General features: G+C 53.4%; 1 protein-coding gene across 4 annotated transcripts in view; it reads right to left on the reverse strand.

Moving 5' to 3' along the window:
- HEMK1 (HemK methyltransferase family member 1) overlaps positions 1-19,751 on the reverse strand; it is a 34,158-nt gene that overhangs the window by 5,840 nt on the left and 8,567 nt on the right. Inside the window, exons 9-12 of one of the 4 annotated variants that reach the window (XR_003678344.2) lie at positions 18,889-18,984; positions 18,607-18,717; positions 6,785-6,887; positions 128-265 (exon numbers count right to left, since the gene is read on the reverse strand). Coding sequence is in view for 2 of the 4 variants with exons in the window: in XM_007112136.4 (XP_007112198.1) it covers positions 18,359-18,452; positions 18,607-18,720; positions 18,889-18,984 (304 nt within the window). In the remaining 2 variants the exon portion in view is untranslated. Of the gene's footprint in view, positions 1-127; positions 266-6,784; positions 6,888-18,038; positions 18,453-18,606; positions 18,721-18,836; positions 18,985-19,751 lie in introns of those variants that run through there. The other 3 variants (XR_003678343.2, XM_007112136.4, XM_028484628.2) reach the window with 3 other exon arrangements.

The raw sequence follows: 19,751 nt of genomic DNA on the forward strand, positions 1-19,751 counted from the left end.
ATGGATTCCCAAACTGCCAACAAGCCATTTCATTCTGCTTCCCTCCAAACAGCCCTCCACATACCAGGATATCATGCATCCTGGAATGTCCTCTTCCTCAGTTCTGCCAGGGCAAACTCTTACTCACCCTTCAAAGTCCAACTCAAATGCTCCTTTTCTGAGAAGTCTTCCTTAACTTCTCCTGCATTTATTCATTCCTGTGTTGGGCACCCACTGCATCCTAGGGAATCTCCCTGGAGCCTGAGTTTTCCCAGGTCTCTCCAGCCTGGGGAGGAGAAAACATACTTTCCATAACAAATTCAAGACAGCCATTCTTTGACTAAATTTCTCTCTCACACACACATACACACCATGCGTCCCATGAAAGTCTCCTGGGGATGTCTTTGAAGAGGCAAATTAGCCAAGTGGAAAGAACTCAGGCAGAGTTCAAATTTCAGTGCCTCCAAAATCACTGTAGGATCTTAAGTGAATGGTTTAACCTCTTGGAGCCTCAGTTTCCCCATGTCTTTTTTTTGCTGCGTCGCAGGTGAGGTGGGCTCTGGCTCCCTCTTTCCCCAGCCAAGCAGCTGCCTCCTCCACAGCTCCTCCTTGGAGCGCAAACAGCCAAGAGCTCTTTTTTTTTTTTTTTTTTTTTTTTTTCTGTCCACTCCGCATGGCATGTGGTATCTTAGTTCCCCGACCAGGGATCGAACCCAAGTCCCGTGAATTGGAAGCACAGAGTCTTAACCACTGGACTGCCAGGGAAGTCCCAGTTTCCCCATATGTCTAACAGAGATAGTGGAGGTACCCTGCCACAGGGTGGTTGGAGAGTGGCTGTGCCTGGTTGTGGGGGAATACGGGGTGAGTAGAAGCTGATGCTCATCTCTGAGCAGGAGATGTGGCAGGCCAAAAGCAGGAGGAGCCTTTTTGTGTGGCCAAAGCTTTATGCTCAATGGAAAGACAGTTGCTTCCATGACTCAGGCCTGGTTGAAGCAGGCAGGGCCCAGAGTACAAGAAGTGGCCTCTGAGGGCTGAGGGAACTTGGGATGGCCACAACTCCTCCAGGCAGTCCTCTAGGACTGTTTCACTGCACAGTCCCCACTAGGGAGATCCACACTCTGGTGGTGTGGCTCGAAGGGGAGTGGCACCCAGCAAATGCTCCCCAGGCACAGCCCTGTTCCAGGGACTCCCCACACCCAGCACCGATGAGCCAGACTGGGCCCTTCCTGTCTCCAGAGCCGGGCTCCTCCTCCATCAGAGGTGAGGACTTCACTCATAGTTTGGGTTGGGCCAAAGCTTTGTTTTTTTTGCTTCTTGCCTCTCAGCCTTCTCCTAAGAAGCACTTCTCCCCTCCCCACCCCCACCAGCCCTACTTCTGAGCAACATCAATGTGTGTGTGTGTGTGTGTGTGTGTCTCTGTGTGTGTGTGTGTGTTGACCTTTCCACTTGGCCAACATTCCTTTGTATTTCTCAGCTCCTCTGGGTAGATGGCCATGGTAGGAGGAGTTGTTAGGAGAGCAGGTTCTCAGGAAACCTTTTCTCCAAAGCCATAGAAACATGGAGCCCAAGGAAACACTAGAAAATGAAGGTTTATCCAGAAGGAGATGGGTTTCCGGAGCAGTTAGAGGAGTGTGGGTAAGAGAAAAAGAGAGCTCTAATGCCAGTGTGAGTGCCTGCGGAGTCTGGCCTCTGGGCATCCTTGCGAGTTCAGTGTTGTCAGCCTGGCATCTAGTGGGCAGCCTGAGCTTAGGCAGGCAAAGCTGGGTGACCCTGGGCAGATTGCTTTATCTCTCTGAGCCATACATGTCTTAAAGTAGATCAAAGTCCTGGGTTTGCTGTCAGTGCGATCAGCTCATACTCTCTCTACCCCAGAGGTGCTCAGACTGGGTCTCTATAGCCCTTTTTCTCTTCAGAGCCAGCAGGTGCCTGACTGGGGGGCTGTGGGCTTTGGGGCAGTAGCACCTGCTCTTAGCACCTTGACAGTCACCCCCTTTCTCCTCTGGGTCTCAGTGGATGAACTGGGGCATGCTAGGCTCCAGGAGTATCCCTGGGCCTCACGGAGGGCAGAGAACTAGAGGGCAGAGAAGGCATGGAATGGGCACCCCCCACCTCCACCCTGGGTGAGGTGTTTTTGCTGGAATCGCAGCAGCTGTGGCTAGAGGCCTCTTCCCAGGAAGAAAGAGCAGAGCGCCTCTTCCAAGAACTCGGAGGAGGCCTGCAGGCAGGGGAGGGGTAGCGGGGGAGTTAATTTTATACCAAACAGCCTTCAACGCTTCTCAGGAACTGGTTGCTCAACATGATCTGGCAGGTCCCAGACGGGTGGGCAGGCCTGGTGCCAGCTCAGAGGTGGCAGGGGTGGAGGACACGCCCCAGTGTGGGAGGCCCAGTGACCTTGAAGGAAGTTAGACCCTGTCCTTGCCCATGAATCAGGGCCTGTCACCCCCAACCCCCACTCACCTTGCTGAGGGTGTCGGATGGGGTGACTTCCTCTGTCATAATCAGGCAAGGTGAAATTATAAGAAGATTAATAATACAGGTGTCATGTCCTTCCAAGGACCGACTGTCCCATCCCCCCTTCACTGCTCAGAACCTGCCACTCCTGTCCCCTGACCTATACCTCTGGAGGTTATCTGATGAAGCCCTGCTCTGAGGCCAGAGTAAGGCTTGTGCCATTTGCCTATGAGATGGGACCCTGGGATGGGGGTCGGGGGATCGAGGATGGAGTGTAGCAAGCTGAGCCCAAGTTCTGGGTCCAAGGGGTGAGCCTCCTGTGTGTGCAGGGAGGCTGTGAGCTGAACTCACTGGGCCTACCCCACCCCCTAGCTGACTGGGAGTCAAAGTGCCTTCACACACATTGACCTCCTGCCCCCCAACCCTAGTGTGGCCACCCTCGCTGGGCTGACAGCCTAGGCCCACCTCCCAGCGTCCGGACGCTACAGAGGCCCCCGCCCAGGGCACTCCCTCCTTCATTCCCTTTGCCAGCTGCCCAATGAGACCCCAGCAGCCTGGGTGGGGCGAGGCCTATGTTCTAGGAAAGGATCCTGAGCAAGCGCTGCCAGGAGCCGCGGTTCTTGGAATCGGCACTGCAGAGCGAGGGGACGCTTCCTGGAACCCGCTGGCCACTCCAGGGAGAGAGGCTCAGAGGAGGGGCAGTGACCTAGGTGAGGGGGAGGGGGTGCTGAGGCCACAGCTGGGGACCTTGCCTCCAGGAAGCCCTCCCTGACTGTGGGTGCCTCCTTAGACTCCCCTCTCTCAGCACTGAGTCTGCAGGGTCCCTCTAAGGGCTCTGCCAGGACAGGCCCAGGTCTGGCACAACCTCTTCGGTACCCAGCATCCAGCCCAGGGATAGGCACAGAGTGGACAACCAGAAACAATAGGGAAAAAGCAGGGCGTGCGTGCCTGGGAGGAGGGGCAATAGGCGGGTGAGGGGGCACAGGTGAAAGTGGGATGTTAGGTGCAAGTGCACTGCCCAGGCTGGTGAGCAGTCAGGGCTACAGAGGCTAAGGGGGAGGAGGAGGGCGAGCAACGAGGGATCAGCAGTGCCAGGCCCTGCTCACTGAGTCCCTTGCTGATGAATGGGAAACCTCTGGCCAGGACTTCTGTCTCTCCTTCAGGCCAGTCTTTTCCTACAGGGTCTTTCCCCTCAGATCCCTGTCCCACAGCTGGGGTATAGGTCCCAGCCTCAGCATCAGGCCACCTGGTATGGTCCTAGCACCAGTGCCCAGCTGTGCAGTCTTGAGCACATATCTGGCCTGGTGGAGACTCAGTTTCCCTACTTAGAGAATGAAGAGGAGAAGCTGCTGGGCCCCCAGGCCGGCTATGCAGGTTGTGACCTAGTTCTGGGACTGGGTTGGGACCTAGTCACACTTTGAGGGAGTAGCCATGAGTGTTCCCATCACAGGGTCCTGGGGACAGCAGGGGTCTTGAAGGGGTGCTGGGGTGCATGTCTAGACAGGCAGAGAGGGGAAATAAGGGCCTCCCTCTCTAGCTGGGTGACCTTGGGGCAGTCTTTTAACCACTCAGGACCTGTTTGCCCTCAGAAGAATGGAGAACCCTCCCTGGCTAAGGCTGGACAGAGGTGTGGGTAGGGATTTGCCTCTCCCCTCATGCCCTCAGGTCACTCCTTGGCTCTCACTGAGCACAGCTCCAAGCCTGCTACCCACCCACCCCCGACATGTCACAGAGATGGGGCCCCCAGCCCATCCTCCAGAGGCCAGTCCTGGGGTTGAGAAGGGCTGAGACTCGTGCCCAGGCAGGGGCTGTGAGGCAGGGTTGTGACAGAGAGGCCCTTTGACCCCTGCAGGAGGATGGTGGGGCACCCTACGGACGTAGTTCACCATTACGCTTGCGCTTTGGAGTGCTGGTTCTCTGGGGCTACCTGAGGCAGCTGGCAGTGTAGTGCTGTATTCTCCACCACTTGGCGGCCCTGGTGCCTGCACCCAGGTCAGGCTGGCCTTGACTGGAAAGATACCATGGGAGGACTGGACCTGGAACCACCCGACCTGAGTGGGAAGAGCTGCTGGGTGGCACGTACTGGGTTTGCAGAGGACACTGGTGCCCTGCTCTATATAGATGGCTCCAGAGCCAGGCACCCTGCATGACTTGAGCCAGTCATGACTTCTTACCTTACAGAATCATGGTGAGAAGTAAATATGTTTGGTGATTTTTCTCCTTGGGGTCTCCTCCCTGGTCCCAATCCACCCTTCAGCTCCCCCTTGACCATAGGCCCAAGTAGACAAGAGCCCCAGAAGCACTCTTTCTTTGGCCCTTATTGCAACAGGAAGAACTATGGACATATCTGCTCTTCCCACTGGAGCACAGGCCCTGACATTTGCAGTGTTCCGGGCAAAAGGACAAATGGAGGCCCACACTACAGAATCTAAATATTTAAAATCATAAGTCAAGCTACAAACTGCAAATAAAACACGTGCTATCCTCCTACTCAACAAGTAAACTTTCATAACAATAAAAAATATGTAAATCTGTGGTTTTTGTATGTCTGAAAGTCATAAAAATATCAGAAAGTCAGATATCAAAGATGATTGAATTTAATGATTATTGCTCATGTTCAGGTGTTCACTGATACTAAGTGAGTAAGAAGATAAAGACATGCCTAATTCATAAGGTATTATATACTTATTCTGTAACATTCACTGTTCTTGCTTTGATTCCAGTAAAACTATTGATTATGTTGTTATAGTCAAGATTTTCACATAATCACTATTCTATTGGCAATAATGATTTAAAAGACTAAAATAAAATATTATCTTCAAAGAGCACAAAAATATGAATTAAATTTAAAATATTAGAAATTGAAAGTATTTAAAATACATTCCCAAAAGTTATTTTTTATTTTTTTATTTTTTTATTTTTTTGCGGTATGCGGGCCTCTCACTGTTGTGGCTTCTCCCGTTGTGGAGCACAGGCTCCGGATGCTCAGGCTCAGCGGCCATGGCTCACAGGCCCAGCCGCTCCGCGGCATGTGGGATCTTCCCGGACCGGGGCACAAACCTGCGTCCCCTGCATCGGCAGGCGGACTCAACCACTGCGCCACCAGGGAAGCCCCAAAAGTTATTTTTTAAATAATCAAAATTAGTAAAATTAAAAGGCAAAATACAAACTATAAGTTATAATGAACTAATATAAAAATTTAAGTCAAAAAGATTTAAACTAAAATTTTATTCAACTTTTTGAAATTTTTATTAACTGTTAAATATTTTTATAGAAAGAAACCTTCCCAATTCGTGTTCAAATCCCCTGTGAACTCTAAGGCTGGTTCACAGCCTCCCTGCATTTCCCTGGGGTCTGAATGGTGTCATCACGAGTGGGTGTTGGGTTTGTCTCACATTGTGCCAGCACTGAGTGTCAAATCCCCAGTGATGGTGATGCCCATGTGTTCTTTAGTCCATTTATTGTGAATTGATCATTTATGTGCTTGTGATACATTCTAAATAACAGCCTCCAAGCAGCTTAGAAGAGAGTGGTGACAGACCAGGCACAATTTCCAATAAATGATATTGATCCAATATCAATCCAATAATTGATACTGATTTGGGAAAAAAATGAAGTCCAATGTCTACCTCACACAGGGAAATCTCAATAATTCTAGATGGACTAAATATTTAAACATGAATAAATGACACCCTAAGAGTCTTTTAGAACACCTCCCTAAGAGTCACAACAGTATCGATTCTGGGTAAGGAAACTTCTTCCTTCATGTGGCTCCCCTGCATTACTTGCAGGACAGGTCTGGAGAAATGAGAGCCACACCAGAAATCCATTACTGCCCATTTAGTGTCATCTTCCCGGTCTTGGAGGGTTTCCCCCAGAGGCAGGCTCAGGGACAAGGATCCAAACACAAACAGCTTATTTCAGAGGCAATGTCAAGAAGCACCAGTAGAGGATAGGGAGGCAATTTTTCCTGGTTGTCTCCCATTTCTGTACACTTGCTGGTAGAGGCACTGACTGCCCTTGTTCCAAACAATACTTTCAAGGGTGATTATTCCAGTGAACAGCCTTAGAAGATAGAGATAGCACCTCCCTCCAGGGAAAAAGGCAGATTTGTTTACTGTCCAGTATAATAAAGATAATATCTGCCTCTGGAGTGAAGGGTGGGCAGGTTTGTTAATAGTCTATTATAAAAGATTTGGGTTCCCTGATCTCAGGGTTCCTCTCCTGTCAACCCACTGCATGCGCAGGCATCATCTGGCCCTTATTGGGTCACTCTGCAGGAAATGGGGTTCAGGGAAGTGGTACAAGAAAATGCTGATACTCTGTCTACTGTTACTGTGGGAAGTAAACTGACCTTTGTTTCTCAAGCAGGAATCTGTGTCTTCTGCCAACATCCTCGGGAATATGGCAACTTGTTAGCTTGTGAGTTGGGTGAAATCTCAGAGCCTTCCCAGTTCCTGACATAGAGGACAGGGGAAGTGAGACAGGGAAGGAAAGGAAGCCAAAGCAGGTGTGTTAATGAGTGTGCTCTCTCTGTGGGCAACTGAGGTCAGTCCTCGGTTGAGAGATGGTGTAGAACACACATCAGGGTTGTCCTACCCAAGAGGTAAGGAAGCTGGGATGTGTATCCACCAACTCCCACTCTTCACTGGCTTAGGGCTGCTCCAGGGGGTGAACTCTCTGCCTATTTCACCTACCAAGCTGGCCTTTGCCATAGAGAAAGCCTCAAGCTGAGCACTGTAACTGCTGTGTGGGAACCTAAGTGGGAAGGGATATGCTCCATGTGAGCAGGGCCTTATCTGAATACTGCCCATGCCCAGTGCCTGGCACAGTGCCGAGCAGACAGTGATCAAATGCATGCCACATGGGCCAAGGATAAGGACCTGTTTACTTGCCTCTGTCCTCCACTAGGCCATGAACTCCTTATGGGCAGAGTCTCTGTCAATTTTTCCTTCATACTCTAGCACCAAGGGTAGGCCTGACAATTACCCTTAGGCTCCCAGTTAGGGGTGTAGGGGAGTGAGGGGATAGCCAGGCAGTGATGGGGCTCAGTGCCTCATGGGGCAAAGGCAGACTCCCTGCCCGCCTCCTGAGACCAAGTGGTAGGGAAGAGCTCTGGAAAGGAGCAGACAGCTCTGTCCAGGGCCATTTAATGAAAGGGCGGCACCCAACAAATCTGAGGCTTCTCTACTCTTTGTTCAACCCCCACCCTCCACCCCACCAAACACAGGCCTAGCCCCCAGTTGAGGGGTACTCAGGGTGTGGGGGAATAAACAAAAGCTGGAATGGTAAACTCCGAGGGATCAATCTTGCCTAGAGTACAGTGCTCCAGGCTTCTGGGCCTTCAGGGAAGGAGGAGAGTTGGGGGCAGATGGTGAGGCCTAGCAGAGATGTGGTTTCCTCTCCTAGCTCCAGGGCCCACCCCAGTGCCTGGCAAAGTCTGGAGGGCTGTGCTGGCCTGGGTGTGGCTTCCACTGTCTCAGCCTCAAAGGACCCTTCACACCCAGCCTAGGGCTCTAGGGGTCAATTTTATGTTTAGTAGGTGGGTGCAAAATGGGTGGGAGTGAGGGGGACAGAGGCTGAGGGATGCTAGAGGCAGGGGAAAGTTCCAGGAGGTCAAAGAAGGTATAGAAACCATTTAAACAGAATTTGGAAGTTTGGATTTTATTTGAGGAATCAGAGAGAAATAGACAGAGATTGATTGAGAGAGAGAGGGCATTCCAGGCAGCTAGGACAGCGCAAGCAAAGGTGTAGTGTGGGGGAAATTCCTAGGAATGGCAAGGCTTGGGAGGACCCTGTGGTTGGTCCCTAGGTGGGTTCTCTGGGAGAATCAACCCGGAGTTTGATGCAGTGTGGTCATCAGGGATTGCCAAGCCCCAAATGCCAGGCCAGAAAGGTCAGGGATGTGGACATGTGCCCAGGTCTGGCCCATTCCCCTCCCAGATCTCCCCTAACTTTCTGTGTGACCCTGAGCAAGTCATGGGCCCTCTCTGGGCTTCAGCTTTCTTTTCCATGAAATGGGGGCACAGTACTCAAGCTCCCATAGGCTCCCATAACTCAGAGACAGTAGTTGGGCCTCCAAGACAGGGTGATACCTCATAAGAACCTCAGTCACCCCTTCTCCAAGTATGGAAGGCAGTCTCAGCCCTCAGCAACCTGGGGCCCCTCACAGAGGCCACACACACAAGATCCTGACCTGGTTCCCAGAGCCTGGAGCTCCCCCATCCAATGGAAGCCCTGTGTGGACACACCTGTGATCATGGACACGGACCCACATGCTCAAGTCCCACACCTGGGCACATGCACATATCTATGGGTACCTGTGTAGGGGTGTGCAGGTCTCTATGATGGGCATGTGTGATGTGGCCTGGCTCCCTACTGCTGACCAGAACAAGCCTAAGGACCCAGCCAGTCATGAGGGGCCTGTCAGGAGGAGTCCATGTCCAAATCCATGAGTTCCTCAAGGACAGGGCCCCATCTGAAACCACCCCACCTGGCTTACAGTTGGTGCTCAATGCTTGCAGGTGAACAGTGGGGCTGGGGATGGGGGAGAGACAGGACACTAAGGACCTCAGTCACCCATTCTCCAAGCTTGGGAGGTAGCTTCAGGCCTCAGCAAGTCAGGGTCCCTCACAGATACTGGCAGGAAAAGAGGACTTGTCCAGATGCTGTGTCCTCACATGACTCTGAATTCCACCTCACCCAGATGGCCCCAAAGGAGGCAGAGGTGCTGGGCTCTTGGCTATGACTCAGCGGAAGGAAGACAGGAAGGGGGGTTGGTGGTGCTGGGGCCCTAGGGTTTTGCTTCTCATTTCTCTCTTCCTAAAGTATAGCAAGTTCTCAGAAATGAAGGTACAGAAACCCCAGGCTCTCAGAGGCACTGGGTTCCCCAGTCCTCCCACCCCTGGAGATCCCACATAGGGCCTGGGGAAGCCCCTAGTCCCTGTCCCCTCCTTGGGACCTTCTTCCCTGCCCCAGAACCAGGGACTGAGTACCTGGAAGGTCCACACCAGAGCCAGGAGGGAGTCGTGGACTCCTGAGACTTTTCAGAAGTATGTGGCCCAGATTCACTTGCTGACACAGATGCTGAGTGAGAGGAGGCACTGGAACCTCCTGGACAGGTAGGGGTGGAGCAGTCAGGGTGGGCTTCCCAGGAGAGACAGAGGCTGCCCTCACCAAGAACCTGAGTGAGGGCATCCTCAGATGCCCCACGTGAGTTCCTTCTTTCTCCTTCCCCTCCCTTCCCGTCCCCCTTTCCTTTTTTTCCTCCTCTCTCTTTCCCTCTTTCTTTCGTTCTTATTTTTAACTATTGGAAAAAGCCCAGTTTAAAAAAGCACACACACACTCAAAGGAGCACAACACCAAACTATGATATGTTAGAATCCTACCCATGTGTCCAGAGAACCAGGTTTGGGCTGACCTGGACATAAGCCTTCTCCTGCTGTCCCTGCAAATGAAAGAGACTGCAAGGGGCCCTTCAGAAACATGCTACCATTTGTAACCACTTATCTGTGAGAATCACTTGGTGGGGTCATTTGGTCCTGTGCCACCAAAACCAAACACTGAAAGACACTGAATGCTGAGGCTGACATAAGACTGCAACTCCCATCCTAGCCCCCAGTTCAAACGTCAGTGCTCATCGCTGTTCACCTTGATGGACTTAATGCTAAGAAAGTGTTGAGAATTTGAACTTATAAAATACATTTATGTTTAAAATGATGCTTTTATCTTTTAAAAACTACATAGCTGAGTTCCACGTGAAACTTGGTTTGAAAGAACAAACTCTACAGCTCTAGGGCTCTGGGCAGGAGGGCTGGGCAGAATGACAAGAGACAGGATTTCTGTGCAAGCAGAGAGAGTGGGGAGCCCTGGTCAGTTCTTGAGCTGTGGAATGCCTTCAAGAAGGGTTTTAGGCACATCCACCTGCACCCTCTCCCGGAACCTCCCAGGCCTGGGGACCTGAAATGTTCCGCCTGATATGGCAGGCTTTATACCTCCTTATGTTGAGAGGGGACTCACTTTCCTCACCCACCTGTCAGCAGGGAACCAGAGTCTGGGTGTCTGTCAGTCCCACCCCACATCCAGAGTACATCAGAGCCTCCTTTCAGCAGCAGCCACTTTCACTGCCCTCCCCTCCCCCATAGGCTCCTCTGCTGTGGGGTGTGAAAGTTTGGCACCAGGGGCAGCTGGGAGGGGAGGAAGCTCACTCCACATCTGGTCCTTTCTGTTTGACTCACCACTTTCCTCTTTGCCCTGGAAGCCCATGTCAGCCCTGGGGGCACCCCAGCTGGGTATTGGGGCCCCGGGCTGCAGCTGGCCTCTGTGGCCTGCTCACTCCCCTTCCAGCTGGGATGTCAGAGAACTGGGTTCAAAGCCCAGCATGGCTACTTTCTGCTTGTGTGATGTTGTACCGGTTAAGTCTCAGTTGCTTCATCTGTCTAGTGGGCCAAGGAAGGCTCCCCTCATGTGCAGAGGATTTATGACAAAGTGTGTGTGGCACAGGGCACCATTACACATGGAGATGCCCAGTTACTGCTGTTGACAGAGCTCAGGCCTGGGAGGGTGGTCTTCACAACTCCATCTAAAGGGCTGCCTCTAGGTTATGTCCCCACATGGTCACATTTGGATCTCCAGACACCCCTGCCCACAGCCCCTGACACTGCCTATGGGATGGCCTGAGGGCACCCCACTCTCTCAAGCTGCCCCTAGTACCCCAGTGCCCAGTTCAGGGTGGCTCCAGGGCCTCCAGGTTCCAGTCAGAGCCCTGGGCCCTATCGTGGTCCTGGCCACCCCCCACCCTACATCCAATCCCTCAGCAAAGGTTGTGAGTTGGTTCTGTTCCAGAAGGCCTGTTGCTATATGCCACTGCTATAGCCCCTCGCAGCCTCTAGATCCTGGCCCAGTTGCAGCCTCCTGCCCCAGTCCCCTCTTCCTGGCAGCTAGAGAATATCCTCAATGCCTACCTGACCCTGTAACTCACCCTGAGACCCTTAAATTAGGCTCTGGTACCCAGAAATGCATTCAGAGCTCATCCAAAGGCACCCACGACCACCACCACCTCGCCACAACACACTCCTCTCCATGTGCCTTCAGGCATCCAGGCTTTTGCCCAGACTGTCCTCACTCTGGGCCTGCTCTATCCCTGTCCTGCACCCTACCCTCTTCAAGCCAGGTGTGATGACCAAGGCCTCAGGCCCTGGGTCATTAGGCTTGCACTGGAATCCCAGTTCAGCCAGCATATAAGCAGGTTCCTTAGCCTTTCCCAGTTTTAGTTTCCTCATCTGTAAAATGGGAGGGTTCACTGACTTTGCCTTATGGGATGTCTTGAGAGTGAATAAGATAATCCCAGAAGCACTTGGTTCAGGGTGCACCATTCAATCTCCATATTTTACAAGCTCCTCTGACTGGTGTCATCTCCCCAGGGCCTGGCACATAGTAGGGCTTGGGAGACAGAGGCCTGAGCCTATGCTGCACACACCCCAGGAGAAGGGTCCACCAGGGTAGGCACTGGGCTTCTGGAAAGCCCTCTGGGAACAACCCTGGCAAACCCTGCTTCTGCTCTGAGGATCCATAGGCCCAGGTGGACCTCTGCACTAAGCTCTGCAGGGGGCAGCCCAGGACCTAGCTATGCTGACCTCAGTCTCTGACCAGTCAAATGGGCACCAATGGTGGCTTCACCCTCCCTTCCAATCCAGCGGTGAGACCTGCTCCGTGACTGCACCCTGCTGAGCCTTGGTTTCCTCATCACGGAGATGATTAAAAACCCAGTCTGTGGGGTTGTGTGAGGATTAACACCAATAAATGTAAAGCAGCTGCTTGGGGCCCAGTGCCCAGCAGGAGCTCAAGAAATGATGGCAAGGAGATGGAGGAGGAGGAAGAAGGCCCAGGGGGCTGCCCAGATACTTCACTCAGCTGCAAGGTCTGAGGGCAAACAAGGCCCAAGCAGCTCTAGCTCGGGGTTCACTCTACTCGCCCACGTAGCTTGGCCTCACGCTGACTCCCAGGAATGGCAGACAGGACTATACCTGGAAAGCAAGGCAGGTTGGGGGTCTGCAGCTGATAAAGGGCTGGAGGCTGGGAGGCAGAGAAGAGACCTGGCTTTGAGCCCCAGCCCTGGCCTGCTGAGCCTTAATGTTCTCATTTGCACACAAGGATCTTTGTGGGTGCTTCAAGTCCCAATAATCTGCTCCTGGGGCTCAGTAGGCTGGGAGACCTGACCCCTCCATTCCCCTAGATGCATGCCCCAGGAGAGGGCTATAGACCCAGCACAGCAGGGGGCAATACAGTGGCATCCCTTGCTCTGAAAGGCGAAGTCTCTGAGAGAGACCCCAGCCTCTGAGAAGCAGCGACCAGACAAGGCCTGCCTTCTGCTGGGCAGAGCTGCTCTGAGCCACCTCACCTCTCCGCTCAGTTATGGCCAGGGCCAGGTGGAAGCCAGGTCAGTCCAGGGCTCCCAGTGAGGCTGACGTAAGCTTCCCTTGCCTCTCCTACTCTGTGAACTGTAAAATTGGCCTTTCCCCACTGTTTCCCTATAGGATGATTGAGAGGAGTGTCTTGGAAGGGGAGTGGTCCCAGAATTTGAAGCTCTTACACATCAGATTCCCGGTTATGAGGCCAAAGATGCTAAAGGTTCCTTGGCAGGGTGCATAACCAGTTCTCTCAGGGAGGGACGCAAAGAGGAACCCCTGCTCTCCTCACAACTACCATCAGGGCTTCAAATGAGACCCAGATTTGTCTGCACACCCAAGGCTGTAGTTGGGCTAATGTGGCTGACATCAGGGATAGAGTTGAAGGTTCCAGGTAGCCACTTCAGCTCTGGGGATCATGAAGCTGAGAATCCTAGGAATGACCCACTTCTAGCCCAGCCACACAGCCCAGCACAGGATTGTAGCAAGAGCTGGGCACTGCCTGGGGGCTGGAAGGAGCCAAACTTCCATGGCTTACATGGAGGGATCACCTTGGAGTCAGGGGCTGCTGAGTTCATTTCAGGCACAGTACCTGCTCACCCTCACACCCTGTTCATTATCACACACTCCAGGGGTGCTGGGTCGGCCACGTGACTCCATGGGAGTCAGGATCAGGCTCGGATCCAGTCTCTGAGGTCCCCTCTGAGGGCCTGGGCGGCCCCCATACCACTGGAGATGGACCATGGAGGCCAGCTTTGCTCTCTCCCCCTGATCCCAGTTCCATTTCCCACAGCTCCCAGTGCCTGGGCCAGCTTCTCTGGGTCCCACCCTGGGCAGTCTTCTTGTCTCTCACTCCAAGAAAGGGTCAGCTCTAGGGAGCCTGGGCAGCTCAGGTCTCCAGGTTGCGAAGGGTTTCCCACCCCCATCCCCACCCACCTCACTGCTCAGAGGAAAAGTGTTCAAGGCAATCTATCATGCACCTCAAAATCTTTCAATCTCGGCCCATTTGCAAATTCCAATTCCAAAGCCACTTCCATTTTTAGGTATTTGTTAGAGCAGCACTTCACTTCGGGTACCAAAATCCATAATAGTGTCCTATTGCTGCTACAACAAAATGACCACAAATTTAGTGTTTTTAAACAACACAAACGTATCATCTTACAGTTCTGGAAGTCAGAAATCCAAAATCAGTTTTAAGAGGCTAAAATCAAGATATTGGCAAGCTGGCATTCTTTCTTAAGGCTCTAGGGGAGAATCCATTCCCTTGCCTCTTCCAGCTTCTAGAGGCCGTCTGTATTCCGTGGCTCATGGTCCTTCCTCCAGCAATGGCATCACTTTTACCTCTGCTTCCATCATCACATCCCCTTCTCTGACACTCCTGCCTCCCTCTCATAAGGACCCTTGTGATTATATTGAGCCCACCTGAATAACCCAGGATAATCTTTCCATCTCAAAATCCTTAAATCTGCAAAGTTCCTTTTGCCATGTAAGGTAACACATTCACAGGTTTATGGGATTAGGACGTGGGCATCTTTGGGGCCATTATTCTGCCTACTACAGGAGGGGGAAGATTGCTTTACCAGTCCCAATCCCCGCCCAGATAGCCTGTCCTAGGACTGGGGGGTCCTGAGGGGGGATCAGGCTGCTGTTCTGGCCAATGCTGGCTGGGGGCTGGCTGGGAGCTGGCCGGGGCCCAGAGCTCCAGGAAACCTGGCGCCTGCCCCTGCTGCAGACAGGACAGCCTGTACTCAGCGTGGCCACTGTGCAGAGATCAGGTGCACTGTAGCCCAAGAAGTGGCTATGGCTCAACTTGAACAGCTGCCTGGCTTGGGTGGGAGGCTAAGCCCTTGTTGCTTCTTCTCCCTGCTGACCAGAATATGCGAGAGCTGCTGTCAGGTACGATGTGAGCCACACGGGAAATTCCAGCTCCATTCTAGAAAACGCATACACTGTTGACTTACTGGTGGATATTTACTGAGCTTAGGGTATGCTAGACCCACATGGGACCCCAGAGAGAAGACAGAGACAGAAAGGCTTCCAAATGCATGAGACAGAATGTCATTGTTACTGGAAGAAGTGGGGTAGGGTCTGGTGGGGAGAACCCAGAGGTCAGATGGGTGTTCCAGAGGAGAGAGCATTTGTGTTGGAGCCTGAAGGAGAGGATTATCTGGACTAGAAGTGGTGGGCAAGAGCATTTCTGATGAATGCACAGCCTGGGCAAAGGGAAGGAGGGGTGTTTGAGGAATGGAGAGTTCTGCAGGGAAGCTGGAGTCTAGGGCAGTGGAAGAAAGAATCCAAAGATGGACGGGGAGGGACATGCTGGCCTGCATAGGTAAAAGCAGTTCTCAAAGCCAGACAGCAGTGGAATACTTTGCTCTGATGGAAGCTTACTCAGAGCACTGATGAGGCTTTGGGAGGGCTCCCCAAGACCCTTCCCATAGTCATCCTCCCCTACCTCTTCAGATCTGGACTCTGCAGGACACGGAGACCACATTCAGGTCATGGGGAGCCAGCCAAGGGTTTAGAGCAGGGATTGGGAGAAGTTAATGGCCCAGGGTCCAGGTGGGGTTAGGGGAGAACAGAAAGGGTACATGTCAATAAAGTAGCTAGATCGGCCCCATGGAAAGAGCCATGGGCAGCTGGGAAAAGTATACAACTTGAGGCAAAGGGTCAGTTTCCTCAACTGTCAGAAGAGATGTAATTGCTCTTCCAGATTACATCCATCAGGGACTCCTACACCCTCTGCCCACGCTTGGGGCTCCAGCTGACAGAGGCTGGGTGGACAGCAGGCACATCTCTCAAGACCTCAAGGGCCTGTAGAGCCTGGACTCCACCATCAGCCCCACATCCTCCTGCTGTTCTGTCTCCTGGGCTCCATGACACATGCTAAAGGAGGCAGCTCATCTCTGCTCTGGCCCCAGTAAGGAGGGAGGAGACAGGGCAGGTGAGACTGGCTTTCCCTGGGCTGGAGCCACAGGCTGCTCTGGCCTGGACCTTGGGGCACTCAGGCCCTGGTGAAGAGGGAAAGGAGGGACTGAGGGGAGATCTGGCTGCCAGGCTACCAGCCTCTTGGTGGCTCCATCTCCAGAGGGCAGAGAAAAGTCAAGAGCCCGAGACTGAAATCCCTGCCTTCCCTTCTTTCCAGACTGCCACGTCTCTGCCCAACTCGTGTTGGTGCCAACCACAAGACACACACATGAGGGTACAGGGTCCTCCTTATATCTGCCCTCCAAGGCAAGCAGTGAAAACGTTCACAGTGCCCCATGAAAGGTGCAACCCATGGTCTCTTCAAAATCATCATATTAAGATAAAGAAAGCAGTTGGTCCCATTTCTCAGACTTAGAAGCCAAGGCTGACAGAGTTGAAGTCATCTCCCCAAGGACATACCCTAGTGAGGGGCAGATGCCAGGATCTGCACCCAGGCTGGTGTGGCTCCAACACTGGAGCTTAACATCCAAGTCCCAGTCAAGCCAGTGGCTGCAGGCTTGAAGCCCGGCCCTGCCAGTCCACTTGGCCTGCACCTCTTTCTCAGGGGAGTCAGGCCTCATGGGAGGAAGTTGTCCCCAAGGGTGCCTCCTGCTTCAGTGACCCCAACTACGCCTACACTGTCACTCCCCATTATTATGTACTCTTGGGGAGCCATATCCACATGCTTGCCAAGGCCCTTCCTCAGTAATGGGCCTGAAGCCAGGAGGGTGAGACCATCAGGGAAGCCATCAGTGGTTGAGGTGTGGGACAAGGAGGCAACAGACTGCTAGGTCACGGCAGCTACCCTGAGATGCTGCGAAGAGAGCAAGAGCCCAAGGACAAGGACACAGGTAGGAGGAGAGGAAGGGCAATACTGGTGAGGCGGGCCGAGATCTGAGAGCACACAGGGGCTCTGAAAGCCTACGCCGCCTTTCCAGGTTCCTTTTGGAACAGCCATGGCTGGGAGTCCCTGGCTCCTCCTCAAAGGAAGCCATGGGCAGCTTGAGGTCCATGCAGCTGGGTCTGGGCAAGGAGCAGGATACGGTAGCCCTGGGAACTGCAATGTGGCCTCTGCTAAGGCAAATACAACCCCCAACCACAGCGAGGGAGTAGCTCAGGCCAGGTATGACTCCAGCAATACAGACTCTCCCAAGGCAGGGACCTAACTTCCTAACTCTATTTGGCCTCCTCCCATCATGGGACCTCAGGCAGGCCATGTCTTCTCTTGTGGAGTCCCTGCCTGGGGAGTGGGCCCTTGAATACCAGCTACATACTTTACCTGACTAACTGAGAGTAAAATGAGGCTGCCATCTTGCACTGGCCTTGGAGCCAAAAGAGCCAGCTTCTCACAGGGAAGGGAGCTGCCCAAGGTCCCACTGCAAGACACAGCTCTAGAACCCAGCATCCTGGCTCCATCAGAGGATGCTGTCCACCAGACACACTGCCTCTGGCCACTGCATCACCAGGTCAGGCCCTTGAAAGTGCTGGGTTGGGGGGATGGGAGGGGAGACCAACAGAATGAGTCAGTCTAGTCTGCCATGTTCCTTGAGACCCACCCTGATGCAGGCTAACACCAGCACCTGCCAACCTGGAGGTTTCCTGTCGCTGTGGACAGAAGGGCCTTTAGGCCTCCCGGCAGCCACAAGCCTGCAGACCAGAGCTAGGGTGGAGGTCAAAACCTGGTGCCCACTCTGTCTCAGCTTCTCACTCTCCCCAGCTCCAACCAGGGACAGATGGGTTTTCAGAAATCCCAAGGCTTGGAAGGAATGTTTTAGCTCAAAACTATGGGAATAAAAAGTAAACACAAGCCCTGTTCACCCCTCACTGGCTCAAGCTTTCAGTTAAATGAATGTGGACATGTGACCCCAGAACTGTGCAAGGCCCCTCAGCCCCATCCCCACCAGGAAGTAGGCTGCCATCCCCAAGCTCAAGCTCAGGCGAGGTTCCTGCGCTCAGAGCTTAGGCCCAGTTAGGGGAGTGTGTGTTGAGTGTACCTGGGCCACTGAAGGGCTACGCCAGCCCTTGGGAGGGAACTGATCAGTGCCAAGTACCTTGGCTTCCAAGGCCAGAAGGAGCAACCATGTGCCTTTCTCCACACTGCTCCCCACACTACCAGCTGGGGCCTGCCAGCCAGCCCTGCTAAGGCAGAAGGAAGCTCTTAACCCCAGCACTGCTTAAGGGCAAGGGGTCAGGGGACCCACAAATCACAATAACAAAACACTAGGTCACCACTTGCTGGTCTCTTGCCACTTTATTGGCCATATCTCCCAACATCCCTAGAGCAATTCCACCCACAGAAACACAGCAACCTGCCTTGGCTACACTGACACGATGGGGCCAGACTGGGAATCCGGTCTGCTGAGCTCCTAAGCTGGATTGTGGGTGCTCTTGCTCTTTGCTGGCCCAGGAAGGACACCCCCGCCCCTGTGCCTACTCCCAAGTCTCCTAGAAATGTAGAGCATGGAGAATCACAGAGCCATGGGAAATGCCACAAACATCTGGGGTTCTGGAAGGTACCATCCACCTCCCTCCAAGTAGCATTCCAGGTAGAAATGTCAGCCAGGCACTCTGGCAGGTTGGGGCCCTGGCCAGGCATCCACAGGGCAACCATGCTGTGGCCCACACCTCCTGATGTGTAGGAACCGGGGCCTAAGGAGACAGGGACAAGGGGCCAGTTACTGCCTGGGCCCTGGGGAATGAGCAGGGGGTGGGAACCGCACACTTGCCCCACAGCCAGAGCTGTGATAGTCTGAGTGGAAGGACCAGAATGGCTGTGGGGACTGGGGGGAGGGTGGAGTCTCACCTCCCACAGAAGTCCCTGCGCACAGCCACAAGATTGAGGGACAGGTCAGGCTGGCTCTGAAGCCAGCTGCCGACGAGCTCTGGGTGTCTTGGGTCCACTTCCAAGAAGATGCTTCTAGGTGGGGGAGAAATGGGTCAGCTCAGCTGGGCAGGGCTGGACCTGCATTTCTGGGTTGTCCCAGCTGGGAGGGGTGGAGGCAGAATGACGCCCAGGGCAGACCCAGTACATACTGGGAGGGGAGGAGGCTGTTGAGGTCAGACTCAGGAGACACCCCATCCATACCCAGAGTCCTTCAGGAGCCGAGGTGCCAGGGCCAGGATGTGGGTAATGATGTCCATGCCCTCCTCACCACCATCCAGGGCTAGTGGATCTTCATAGCTAAAAGGGACAACAGTGAGAGCTAAGGGCCTGGGATGGGGTATCTGAGAAGTATGGAGAAGCTGAACAGGACTTCCATAAAGAGGGCTCTGTGGAACTTACACTCTGGGCTGAGAAGAAAGTCTGAGGACCCCGAATGATGGCAGCTCCGATTCCCCTACCTCCTACAGGCAGCCCCCTACCGGGCAGTGCTGGGCATGCTCAGCGAATCCCATTGACTGACTACCCCCAGGGCATGAGGGTCTCCCCACAAGGATGTTCCTATTCTTGGCTTGGGGAGGCACAGAGCTGGCCCTGATCACTCCTGAGAGCCAGGAATTTGGAAGCCAGCACCCTGACACTCACTACCACTGCCTCATCCAGAGGCTGCTGGGCTACCCCTGGTTCTCAGACCGTTTGAAAACAGGGTGGTTCAGTGCAAAGCCTGGAGTAGAGTCTTAGTCCCAGCTTTCCTGCTAAGCCCCCACACAACCTTGGACAAGGTCCCTTCCCTCTCTGGGCCTCAGTCTTCTGGAAAATGATGCACTCATCTGAGCACCTTCTATGTGTTGTATACTATAGTCTGATATTTTAGTCATTAGTGAGTCCTCCCCATGGCCCAGCAAAGCTCTACCACTCCCCTTTCAGAGGCAGGAAACTGAGGCTCAGAGAGGTTCAGTGGTCTTAAGTGGGAAGGCAGATGCTGAACCAAAGTAGGTCTGTGGGTTCCACAGTGAGCCTCTCTTTCAACACCACTGCCCCGTTCAGCCCCCCAGCTTCCCCATCCC

Source organism: Physeter macrocephalus, unplaced genomic scaffold (genome assembly GCF_002837175.3).
Source record: "Physeter macrocephalus isolate SW-GA unplaced genomic scaffold, ASM283717v5 random_161, whole genome shotgun sequence".
NCBI classification, from domain to species: domain Eukaryota; kingdom Metazoa; phylum Chordata; class Mammalia; order Artiodactyla; family Physeteridae; genus Physeter; species Physeter macrocephalus.